General features: G+C 52.3%; 2 protein-coding genes across 2 annotated transcripts; both read right to left on the bottom strand.

Moving 5' to 3' along the window:
• Window positions 1–5,505: 5,505 nt before the first annotated feature.
• LOC138682272 (uncharacterized) lies at window positions 5,506–8,014 on the bottom strand. The gene is made up of 3 exons (XM_069772307.1): window positions 7,823–8,014; window positions 7,471–7,632; window positions 5,506–6,570 (listed from the first exon to the last, which is right to left on the bottom strand). Exons 1-3 carry the CDS (start codon window positions 8,012–8,014, stop codon window positions 5,506–5,508), a joined length of 1,419 nt encoding a protein of 472 aa, XP_069628408.1.
• A 2,164-nt stretch (window positions 8,015–10,178) lies between these two features.
• On the bottom strand, window positions 10,179–12,225 carry LOC138682271 (uncharacterized). Its single transcript, XM_069772305.1, has 3 exons — window positions 12,034–12,225; window positions 11,682–11,843; window positions 10,179–11,249 (listed from the first exon to the last, which is right to left on the bottom strand). The coding sequence occupies exons 1-3, from the start codon at window positions 12,223–12,225 to the stop codon at window positions 10,179–10,181; spliced, it is 1,425 nt and encodes a 474-aa protein (XP_069628406.1).
• Between the last annotated feature and the right edge of the window lie 48 nt (window positions 12,226–12,273).

The raw sequence follows: 12,273 nt of genomic DNA, 5'->3' as shown, positions 1-12,273 counted from the left end.
TGTCCTTACTCCCCTCCATCCTCTCCCCCTGCAAAAGCCCTGCTTTGTCTGTACAGGGGGAGAATGGGTGAGAGCAATACAGTGTTGGTCCTCCTAGTCTTTGCCATGGAAAAGTCAGCAGGTTTTCAGACACAGGAGTAATCCATCCTTATGATGTCTTGACTCCAGGCTGGAAAGGAACCATCTGTTTGTTATACCACACATTGAGCCTGTGCTTTTGGCAATCTTCTGGGCTCCGATGAAGCCAGCTAAGCTTTACTCTGGGGACTGCATACAATGGGGCATGAGGTTAATTCTCATATTGGAAGCTGGTGAAAACAGGTCCAGAGAAGATATGCAAAACAAATATGTATTAAAACCAGGCCTACTACTGCATAGAAACTAAAAGAGTAGCTTGAGAAGCAGCATAGGGGGGAAAAAACAATATTATGTGATATTCACAGTGCATGGAGAAAGAATCATGTTGAGAGGATGCTAAGTGAGAGCATGTACTGTGCAGAAGAATTGCGGGGAGGAAGATGCAGCTCCAGAAGATGGTGGGTGGGAAAGCTGATCCCAGCAGAATGAGGGCAGGCAAATTCATCTCAAGAGATGGCCACAGCAACAGTGACAAACCTTAATTTCACAAGATGTTGCTTATTTCTGGGTGCATATGCATGTGCATATGTAAATAACAACATTGCAATTTCAATCAAGAAAACCACATCTTATCTTCAGATGAGAGAAATTGCAGATATGGGGGTGGAAGTGTCATCTGCACTGGGTGTTGAGACTTCAGATTCAGTGACAGGTGATTCCTTACTCCCTATAAGTAACACAAGTACTTAGCCTGTTTGCATTAGGCTCTGGAATTTTTTTTGCCTGACAGATTACTGCAGTCAATCATGGCATATACTGCGACACTAATAGCTAACCACTGAGGTGCTCTGCAGTAAAGAAACATGGACCTGTGGTATTTCAGTTAACTAAAACTGGCATTACATTAATGTCAAAATGAAAATGCTGAAAATAGATTCTCTTTACTGACAAATTCTCCTTTAACAGAATCACTCTTCAATAGGGTGCTAGTGCTAAAAGCTTTGAGGGTAAAATTATAGGAAGAAGAGATTGCAAAACAAGATGTTGACCTCAACGTAGAGCAAGTCTATCAGGTAGGTACAGGGAGACCTGGGGTCTTTTGTTCATTCTCCAAGTTGTTAGATGCAAAAGACTTCTGGTTGAGATGTCACACTCACTCATTAACCCAGTGCTTTGCACAAGCAAATACATTCTGACTCAGTTAAGCTTAAAAAGCCATCCCAGCAGGGCATATTAGGAGACTAGCACTGGTTGTGCCTGAGTTACGTTAGAGAATTAAGCCTTTATATGCACATATATACACACACACATATATATATGTAAAATGCAACTCAAATATATATATCTCATATATACACATAAAATGCAGTTTATTATCCAAGTGCATCTTAAAAATAGAAAAATAAATATTTGAATATGTTTTCTGAAATTTCATTACTAATAAGTAGTGGCAGTGGATCAAGCTTTTGAAGGAAATAGGAATCTGGTGATCCAGGAAGCTGAGCTGCCTGCATGTCACCCTCCCTACCAGCTTGTGTGGGGACACAACTTCACTAGCAGTGGCGTGCAGCTGCAGCACTAGAGATAATTTGCACCTGGACAAATCCAAATGATCATGGAGGAGCTGGGTCTGCCTGCATCTGCCCATAGAGACATGCCAATGGATGGCAGACACGTGCTATTGGCAAGGACCAATGCCAATATTCACATATGGCACTATAATTAAGTGCCCCAAAACAGGCACTGGAGGGAGAACCAGTGTAAATCTTTTTGATAGGAATGCTTTGATTTGTGCTTCACTGCAAAGCAAAGTGAACTGATGAAGTTTGGAGGTGGCAGAGCCCTGGAGGGCCCCAGACTTAGGAATGAAAGAAACAGAGGCAGAGCATCAGATGCATGAGTGCAGAGGGGTGAGATGGGCTCTCGTGACAGTGGTAGAGGGGAAATAGTAGGTAGCACAATCACGTCTGATATAAAGGGTGACAGAGAAGTCCAGACTGCAAAGGGCTTCAAACAGATTAGTGACCAGTGTTTGTAAATCTGACCAGACAAGAATCGAACTAAGATGGCAAAGAGACGTACCAACTGCAACATGTTTGGGGAAGCTGACCTAAAAATCAAGGGTCTTCCAAGAAACCCCCAGATGTTGGTGTATGCAATGCATGTAGGTATGTGTATTTCTCAGTTCCACTAATACCTTCATACCTTGAAATTTTTATGGTCTACTTTAGTTAAAAAATTTTCTTTTTGAATACTGGTAATCTTCAAGTGACAGCACTGAAGATGTTGTTCCTAATTAGGGTGATCACACAGTTGTAATGATTTAATTTCAAATTTTGAATGATATTATAACTGAGCTAACATTTTAATAAATAGCAAGGCAGGTTTGGAGAACAGATTTATCTGCAGTCTGCTATGAAATACCTGCATCTGTGCTGGATTCAAGGACATCTCTGTCTTTAATACAGACATATAAAAAGAAGACTGTGTTTCTAAAGATCTCAAGAAACATTGAAGGTCAGACGAAAAGTTGAGTAAACAGACACTTTTAAAACTATCTTCTGATCTTGTTCAAATATTGTGCTTTTTTCTTCAGAATCTTTACTTAAACTTTTAAGTTAACCTCACAATAATAAAGATGATAGAGTACCGAAATGCTAAAATGTAAGGTGAAGGGTATCAGCTTTTTAATTAACCACCTGTGTGCTTGTTTTGCTAAAGATAACAGTCTGTCTTGTGAACACAGGTACATGAAGAAATCAAGAGACTGAGTACTCATGCTGTGAATTAACAGAAAATGTGGGCTCTGTTTTGAGCTCTGCTATTGATCTGCCGCTTGACCTTGGGCAAGTCATTTCACCTTTCTCTGCCACTGTTGCGTGTTGGTTTTTTTCCCTGTTCTTCTGCCTCATCTGGCTATGCTGAATATTCCTCTGGACAGTTGTTCCTGGTGTGAATGACTGGTGCTGAGCAGTCCGAAGCCCTGGTCATGGCTACTGTGCTAAAAAAGGTGCCTAACTCTTTGAAGTCTGACGTACTCTGAGGGCAGCTTGAGGCCAGTATTGGACTCGGTGCAGAGGGATGCTCACTTGGAAGGGCACTGCCCAGGGGGCTCAGCATTCCTAGCTCAAGTCACCATCGCAGGGACAGGGGCAATGCACTCAAGTGCAAGATTGTCAAACAGGGAATTTCATCCTTGCCAGTGGCAAGGGAATGCAAGGCAACATGAAGTGCTCAAACAATTGATTTCAGTGCAAAAGTCTTGGTTAAAATACTTCTGCAAAATAAAAGGCTTGTGATCTCTAATGATTACAGGTTTCATTGCACAAATGCACCTCAACGTGAGAGCAATCACCTGCACTGCCAAAGGGGGTCAATGCATCGAGAGCAGCCTGCACTAAGAAACCATTCAGGGATACCTGCGTGAGAACTGTGTTCCTCACCCCAGCTGCAGTGGAGACACAATAAGATATCTATGGGCTTGCACACCCAGTCAGGGTAGAGCTGTCTAATGAATTACCACCCGCCTGCATGCTCAAAGCCTGTGGCGAATGGGAGGTAGTTTGACTTAGTTCAGCAATAAAAGATGGATAAACTTAGATCAGATCGCTGTAGCTGTGGGTTAATAGCTTGCACATAAATGACTCCCGTGACTGAGCCCACTTGCAGTGATTCGCTTAGCCACTGAAACTTGAGTGTGCCTGTAGGCCAAATACTGCTTGTATGTGCAAATTTGCATAAAGATTTACAAAACCAGGTGCCACAACTTTATATTTGCAGCAGTTAAATAATCTATCCATTTTCTAAGGAATGCTAAGGCTCTAGCAGTGACCCCCAGTTCTATCTCCACAGCCAAATGACTAGGTGAAGCTGCAGTGGGAGCAACTAAGAATTCAGTGCTTTTCAAATCAGGCCAATATTCTTTACAAATCCACTGGATTGAACTGTTGTCTGTATAATCTCATATTTTTCCTAAAACTGAGGTGCACAGAGATAGCACTAGTTTTAATGTAGCCTTCCTTTTCAAATATATCACTCTCACACAAATACATCCTGGAGGAAATTGAATCTTGGAAGTCATAAGATTGTGGGGCTTAAAAGTCAACATCCCGCTGAAGATCCCACTTAAAAGAACAATTGTTTTTCAGTCTGGATTCCTGTCTTCCACTGCACTTCAGAAATTTTTAACATAGTTCACACAGTTCAATCTCTATTGAGCATTAAAGTTATTTTATAAGTGAAAAAAACCAATGTGGATGGATCACCAGGACTGCAGTCTCTGCACTTGTATTAGCAAGGAATTTTTATTTTTGGGAAATGCTTGAAATTTTTCCTCCTAGTTTTGTGACCCAAAGTTGCAGAGCTGAGCCATGCTTTTCCTTATTGCCATTGGTAATAAAGGTTGGATTATTCTCCTGGCTTCTGAGGGAAACCTTATTATTACTGGGCAGCTGTCGCTGAGACACAGTTTACATTCAATTTGATAGATTATGCAATTGTCCTGGTTCTGACATAACTGCAGCATCGTCTCAGCAACTGTAAACACACAGCTGCAGGAAACATGCTCTGGGGAGGCAAGGGAAGAGAAATCACTTCTTCAAGGGGAAAAATAAAATCTGGATCTAACCTCATGAAATCAAACTGTATTTGGTTTTAAGGCATTGTTGGCTTGGTCTTACAGCTTCTCTTCCTGTTTCTTCATTGCTGGCATTTAATGATGATCCTCAAAGCTAGAATCTCTCATTGAGATGCTGAACAGATACATAGAGGAAAAGCTTTATAGGTGAAATGGAGCTGTGTGTGTTAGTAACCCTGCAGCAAAACGTAGGATTCTCAGCTATAAATGGATATGCTAATGAATGACAAAATTTCACCCCACTATTAATTTGTTTTCTTTATTTAGATCCTTAGCATTATTATCATAAAAAAGGCTCATCAGGTATGGTCAAAGAGCAAGTGGATGGGAGGTGAGTTCTGCTTTCCTGACATCTCTCTGACATTCCTCCCTGCTGCGTACAGGCTGTTATGAAGCTAGACCAGCTGCTGAGGACCCTAGGAAGCCTGGACATTACCCCAAAAAAAGACGACAGCTGATATCCCTAACTGGGCATATCCTTCCTAGGCCAGGAAGAACACAGAAAAGAGGGAGGGTTCCTTGCTGCAAAAAATACAAGTGAAAGAAGGAAGTGATATAGTGTGGGAAGGTGAAAGATGAAAAACTACATAAATATTAATCTGTCTAAACAGTGGCTAGAAGTCTGTGGTCTTTGTCTCTTGTCGCTTTCAGCTAAAAAAGACAGGATGGTCACACACAGGTATTATCATAGCAACAGTTTATTTTCCAGGAGGGTGGTGTGCCTTATGAAAGTCAGTAAGGCATACCACAGGAAAAAAAAGGGATTTAAACACAGGAATAGACACAGTGTCCTATTCAAGGCTCAGGAAGGAGTTGCCGCCGCCGTCGTCGTCGTCCAGCGGCACCCCAAAAATCATCTGAACGGACAGGGTTTCCTGTCCGTTTGTCAGCCTGATCTTGCAGGAGCGTGCAGTAGGCAGCACTGTCAGCTGGCAGTGGTGTGACTGGGGCATAAGCTCCCAGGCGTTTTTCACCAGCATCTGGAACCAGGAGGCGGTTTTCTCAATGTCTAAGTACGAATTGGTGCAAAGAGTGTTGAGGAGGCTGGGGCCTTGCCTTTTCAGCTCCTCCTCACTGTGGTGGAGGAAGCATAGCACGTCCTCCACCAGCCACTCCCTCATGCACATGCACCGTAGCTGGACACGGAGGCAGGAGTCGCTGGTCAGCATCTCCTTTGCGGTGGCCGGCTCCAAGCAGAAGGCGTGCCCGGGTGGAGGCTGCAGGGGCACGAGCAGGCGGTAGAGGACATTGTTCTCCCGGGCAGTCCACGCTTCGTAGGCACAGCCCACCCCAATGGCTGGCTGCAGCCGTGGCTTGAAGCTGTTCCCCGAGAGTCTTCGGCAGGCGCTAAGAAGCTCGTCTACCAGCTCCTCCACCAGCTTGCACGTGTCAGCCATGTACGGCGCTGGCCACTGGGTGTGATCGACCACACATCTGCCGAGATCCCCTGGGTCACCAGAGTCGTCATCATCATCATCGTCATCTTCTTCGACCTCTCCCTCCTCCTCCTCCTCGCCTTCACCTCCAGGGCTGCCCTGCTTGCAGGTGCTTCCTGGCTCACGGCTCCTTTTTCTGGTCCTCCAGCAGAGGCACAGGAGCAGGAGCAGGAGCAGGACTCCTGCCCCGAGAGCAGAGGCCCAGGAGCACCGCTGTTGGAAGGTAGCGAGGAGCAGGACTTTCCTGACCAGCCCGATCTGCTCCATATCCCGCAGCGGCTGAATGATCTCCCAGCTCAGCTGCTGTGCGAGGTGCAGCATGAGCCTGTGCGTGGCCACATGCAGGACTTCCCCCAGCCGCAGTACGCTCTGGACAATGCCCAGCAGAGCTGGGACGAGGAAGAGAATGACAGCCATGGCCTGCAGGAGAAGAAAGGGAAGGGGTCTCAGTGGGGGTGGGCAGGAGGGAGCTGGCAGCGGGGGAAGCAGGTGTGGGATCCGCAGGGACCTGGGGAAAGGCAGGAGAGGGCGGGAGGGAGCTGGGAGGCACCCGTCCCCAGCGGGGGCACCGTGCCCTGCCCAAGGTGCTCCCCTGAGCGACTGGACCCTCGCTCCCGGGTGAGACGGCTGCAAGGGACCGGCGTCTTTGCCCCGGCCCTCGTCCAGCCCAGCCTTCCCTCTGCATGCGCACTCACCGGTGGCACAGGCTGCACTGCGGCAGCCCTGCCCGCTGGGGCCCCTGGTGACAGCCCCAGACATTGTGACACGTGCCGTGGTGTCACAGGCTCCAGACTCATGTCAGTGATCTCTCCCATCCCTTTTCTTCTCCCTTTTTTGTTCCCTTTTTTCTTCCCCTCTTTTCTGCCCCCTTCTCTTCTCCCATTTCCTTTCTTCCCTCTTTTTCTTTCCCCTTCATCCTATCCTTTTTCTTTCTCTTGTGTTTCCCTAGGTATGGCACTTGCTCTCAACACCAACCTCATGTCTTTCCCTTCTTAGATCTGCATGGGTGATAACAGAGCCATACCTGCACTGCCAAAGCCAAGCTGAACACCGTTCAGTTCCTGCTACTTGTGTGCTGACAGTGTCAAAGAGGAGAAAAAAATCGGTCACACTTGTCATTGTTATCTGTAAGTTACCTAGGATCAGTCGTGGAGTCGATTTCTACACTAAAAGCTGCTTTTTGTTTTCTTCGGGGCTTCCACCGTCTTCAGTTAGGCTCTTAATCAGGAAGACAAACAGTTAAGAAAGAGAGGATAAGGGCGGGAACGCTGCCGCTGTGAGACTGAGGGGGCTAGAGAGCTGGTAATACCCTCGCGTTGCCAGAGAGAGCGTCTGAGGAGATTTGGGCGGGCCCAGGAGAAAGGGCGGGAGATTTAAAGGTGGCGTAACGGCCACTAGCGGTCCGTTACTCGCTGAGGCGATCAGCTCCGTGCTGGCACGTTCCGCAGCAGAGCGGAGGATCACGGTGTGCAGGGGGGTTTGCTGAACCGGGGGAAAGGCAGGGACGCAGAGAGAGTCGCCGGGAGCCGGCAGCTGTCTCAGGGTGGCTGACGAGGCTTGGGAGGGGCCGAGAGCAACGGTGGGAGATGTAAAGGCGGTGTAACTGCCGCTGGCGGCTGCGGAAAGCGCTAGTGACTCCAACTTTTATGCCATTCAAACTTTATTGTGCTACGAAAGAGGGTGCGGAGTCCTGGTTTTGGAGCAGCTCTGGTGGGAGCTCAAGCACAGCTCTCGCAAAGCCAGGACGGATCCGAGGGGAAGCTAACAGCACTTCACGACGGCTAGTACGGGACAGAAAAACCACTTTGGAGCACGGCATCTTGGGGAGGAAGATGTTGTGCTGGCCGTGCCTGATGCACGGCATCTCGGCCACGTCACAGCTCTCCTGCCACGCTGTGCTGAGGGTAGAGCTGGCCTCTGCCTACTCAAGGCTCAGGAAGGAGTTGCCGCCGTGGCCGCCGCCGTCGTCGTCGTCCAGCGGCACCCCAAAAATCATCTGAACGGACAGGGTTTCCTGTCCGTTTGTCAGCCTGATCTTGCAGGAGCGTGCAGTAGGCAGCACTGTCAGCTGGCAGTGGTGTGACTGGGGCATAAGCTCCCAGGCGTTTTTCACCAGCATCTGGAACCAGGAGGCGGTTTTCTGAATGTCTAAGTACGAGTTGGTGCAAAGGGTGTTGAGGAGGCTGGGGCCTTGCCTTTTCAGCTCCTCCTCACTGTGGTGGAGGAAGCATAGCACGTCCTCCACCAGCCACTCCCTCATGCACATGCACCGTAGCTGGACACGGAGGCAGGAGTCGCTGGTCAGCATCTCCTTTGCGGTGGCCGGCTCCAAGCAGAAGGCGTGCCCGGGTGGAGGCTGCAGGGGCACGAGCAGGCGGTAGAGGACATTGTTCTCCCGGGCAGTCCACGCTTCGTAGGCACAGCCCACCCCAATGGCTGGCTGCAGCCGTGGCTTGAAGCTGTTCCCCGAGAGTCTTCGGCAGGCGCTAAGAAGCTCGTCTACCAGCTCCTCCACCAGCTTGCACGTGTCAGCCATGTACGGCGCTGGCCACTGGGTGTGATCGACCACACATCTGCCGAGATCCCCTGGGTCACCAGAGTCGTCATCATCATCATCGTCATCTTCTTCGACCTCTCCCTCCTCCTCCTCCTCGCCTTCACCTCCAGGGCTGCCCTGCTTGCAGGTGCTTCCTGGCTCACGGCTCCTTTTTCTGGTCCTCCAGCAGAGGCACAGGAGCAGGAGCAGGAGCAGGACTCCTGCCCCGAGAGCAGAGGCCCGGGAGCACCGCTGTTGGAAGGTAGCGAGGAGCAGGACTTTCCTGACCAGCCCGATCTGCTCCATATCCCGCAGCGGCTGAATGATCTCCCAGCTCAGCTGCTGTGCGAGGTGCAGCATGAGCCTGTGCGTGGCCACATGCAGGACTTCCCCCAGCCGCAGTACGCTCTGGACAATGCCCAGCAGAGCTGGGACGAGGAAGAGAATGACAGCCATGGCCTGCAGGAGAAGAAAGGGAAGGGGTCTCAGTGGGGGTGGGCAGGAGGGAGCTGGCAGCGGGGGGAGCAGGTGTGGGATCCGCAGGGACCTGGGGAAAGGCAGGAGAGGGCGGGAGGGAGCTGGGAGGCACCCGTCCCCAGCGGGGGCACCGTGCCCTGCCCAAGGTGCTCCCCTGAGCGACTGGACCCTCGCTCCCGGGTGAGACGGCTGCAAGGGACCGGCGTCTTTGCCCCGGCCCTCGTCCAGCCCAGCCTTCCCTCTGCATGCGCACTCACCGGTGGCACAGGCTGCACTGCGGCAGCCCTGCCCGCCGGGGCCCCTGCTGACAGCCCCAGACATTGTGACACGTGCCGTGGTGTCACGGGCTCCAGACCCGCGTCACAGACCTCCTCTCCTCTCCCTTTTTCTTCCTTTTCTTTCTTTTTTTATTGCCAGAGAGAGCGTCTGAGGAGATTTGGGCGGGCCCAGGAGAAAGGGCGGGAGATTTAAAGGTGGCGTAACGGCCACTAGCGGTCCGTTACTCGCTGAGGCGATCAGCTCCGTGCTGGCACGTTCCGCAGCAGAGCGGAGGATCACGGTGTGCAGGGGGGTTTGCTGAACCGGGGGAAAGGCAGGGACGCAGAGAGAGTCGCCGGGAGCCGGCAGCTGTCTCAGGGTGGCTGACGAGGCTTGGGAGGGGCCGAGAGCAACGGTGGGAGATGTAAAGGCGGTGTAACTGCCGCTGGCGGCTGCGGAAAGCGCTAGTGACTCCAACTTTTATGCCATTCAAACTTTATTGTGCTACGAAAGAGGGTGCGGAGTCCTGGTTTTGGAGCAGCTCTGGTGGGAGCTCAAGCACAGCTCTCGCAAAGCCAGGACGGATCCGAGGGGAAGCTAACAGCACTTCACGACGGCTAGTACGGGACAGAAAAACCACTTTGGAGCACGGCATCTTGGGGAGGAAGATGTTGTGCTGGCCGTGCCTGATGCACGGCATCTCGGCCACGTCACAGCTCTCCTGCCACGCTGTGCTGAGGGTAGAGCTGGCCTCTGCCTACTCAAGGCTCAGGAAGGAGTTGCCGCCGTGGCCGCCGTCGTCGTCGTCCAGCGGCACCCCAAAAATCATCTGAACGGACAGGGTTTCCTGTCCGTTTGTCAGCCTGATCTTGCAGGAGCGTGCAGTAGGCAGCACTGTCAGCTGGCAGTGGTGTGACTGGGGCATAAGCTCCCAGGCGTTTTTCACCAGCATCTGGAACCAGGAGGCGGTTTTCTGAATGTCTAAGTACGAGTTGGTGCAAAGGGTGTTGAGGAGGCTGGGGCCTTGCCTTTTCAGCTCCTCCTCACTGTGGTGGAGGAAGCATAGCACGTCCTCCACCAGCCACTCCCTCATGCACATGCACCGTAGCTGGACACGGAGGCAGGAGTCGCTGGTCAGCATCTCCTTTGCAGTGGCCGGCTCCAAGCAGAAGGCGTGCCCGGGTGGAGGCTGCAGGGGCACGAGCAGGCGGTAGAGGACATTGTTCTCCCGGGCAGTCCACGCTTCGTAGGCACAGCCCACCCCAATGGCTGGCTGCAGCCGTGGCTTGAAGCTGTTCCCCGAGAGTCTTCGGCAGGCGCTAAGAAGCTCGTCTACCAGCTCCTCCACCAGCTTGCACGTGTCAGCCATGTACGGCGCTGGCCACTGGGTGTGATCGACCACACATCTGCCGAGATCCCCTGGGTCACCAGAGTCGTCATCATCATCATCGTCATCTTCTTCGACCTCTCCCTCCTCCTCCTCCTCGCCTTCACCTCCAGGGCTGCCCTGCTTGCAGGTGCTTCCTGGCTCACGGCTCCTTTTTCTGGTCCTCCAGCAGAGGCACAGGAGCAGGAGCAGGAGCAGGACTCCTGCCCCGAGAGCAGAGGCCCGGGAGCACCGCTGTTGGAAGGTAGCGAGGAGCAGGACTTTCCTGACCAGCCCGATCTGCTCCATATCCCGCAGCGGCTGAATGATCTCCCAGCTCAGCTGCTGTGCGAGGTGCAGCATGAGCCTGTGCGTGGCCACATGCAGGACTTCCCCCAGCCGCAGTACGCTCTGGACAATGCCCAGCAGAGCTGGGACGAGGAAGAGAATGACAGCCATGGCCTGCAGGAGAAGAAAGGGAAGGGGTCTCAGTGGGGGTGGGCAGGAGGGAGCTGGCAGCGGGGGGAGCAGGTGTGGGATCCGCAGGGACCTGGGGAAAGGCAGGAGAGGGCGGGAGGGAGCTGGGAGGCACCCGTCCCCAGCGGGGGCACCGTGCCCTGCCCAAGGTGCTCCCCTGAGCGACTGGACCCTCGCTCCCGGGTGAGACGGCTGCAAGGGACCGGCGTCTTTGCCCCGGCCCTCGTCCAGCCCAGCCTTCCCTCTGCATGCGCACTCACCGGTGGCACAGGCTGCACTGCGGCAGCCCTGCCCGCCGGGGCCCCTGCTGACAGCCCCAGACATTGTGACACGTGCCGTGGTGTCACGGGCTCCAGACCCGCGTCACAGACCTCCTCTCCTCTCCCTTTTTCTTCCTTTTCTTTCTTTTTTTATTGCCAGAGAGAGCGTCTGAGGAGATTTGGGCGGGCCCAGGAGAAAGGGCGGGAGATTTAAAGGTGGCGTAACGGCCACTAGCGGTCCGTTACTCGCTGAGGCGATCAGCTCCGTGCTGGCACGTTCCGCAGCAGAGCGGAGGATCACGGTGTGCAGGGGGGTTTGCTGAACCGGGGGAAAGGCAGGGACGCAGAGAGAGTCGCCGGGAGCCGGCAGCTGTCTCAGGGTGGCTGACGAGGCTTGGGAGGGGCCGAGAGCAACGGTGGGAGATGTAAAGGCGGTGTAACTGCCGCTGGCGGCTGCGGAAAGCGCTAGTGACTCCAACTTTTATGCCATTCAAACTTTATTGTGCTACGAAAGAGGGTGCGGAGTCCTGGTTTTGGAGCAGCTCTGGTGGGAGCTCAAGCACAGCTCTCGCAAAGCCAGGACGGATCCGAGGGGAAGCTAACAGCACTTCACGACGGCTAGTACGGGACAGAAAAACCACTTTGGAGCACGGCATCTTGGGGAGGAAGATGTTGTGCTGGCCGTGCCTGATGCACGGCATCTCGGCCACGTCACAGCTCTCCTGCCACGCTGTGCTGAGGGTAGAGCT

The sequence above is a fragment of the Haliaeetus albicilla genome, chromosome 27 (genome assembly GCF_947461875.1).
Source record: "Haliaeetus albicilla chromosome 27, bHalAlb1.1, whole genome shotgun sequence".
Taxonomy (NCBI): domain Eukaryota; kingdom Metazoa; phylum Chordata; class Aves; order Accipitriformes; family Accipitridae; genus Haliaeetus; species Haliaeetus albicilla.
Note: the sequence above shows the minus strand (reverse complement) of the source record. Positions and strands in the feature narration are given on the sequence as shown.

Coding starts and splice junctions, on each gene's coding strand:
- LOC138682272 (XM_069772307.1), bottom strand. CDS start 8,014: ATGCCGTGCATCAGGCACGGCCAGCACAACATCTTCCTCCCCAAGATG. Junction 7,633..7,822: donor AGGACTCCGCACCCTCTTTC/GTAGCACAATAA, acceptor CCCCCGGTTCAG/CAAACCCCCCTGCACACCGT. Junction 6,571..7,470: donor CTCCTCAGACGCTCTCTCTG/GCAACGCGAGGG, acceptor CTTCTCCTGCAG/GCCATGGCTGTCATTCTCTT.
- LOC138682271 (XM_069772305.1), bottom strand. CDS start 12,225: ATGCCGTGCATCAGGCACGGCCAGCACAACATCTTCCTCCCCAAGATG. Junction 11,844..12,033: donor AGGACTCCGCACCCTCTTTC/GTAGCACAATAA, acceptor CCCCCGGTTCAG/CAAACCCCCCTGCACACCGT. Junction 11,250..11,681: donor CTCCTCAGACGCTCTCTCTG/GCAATAAAAAAA, acceptor CTTCTCCTGCAG/GCCATGGCTGTCATTCTCTT.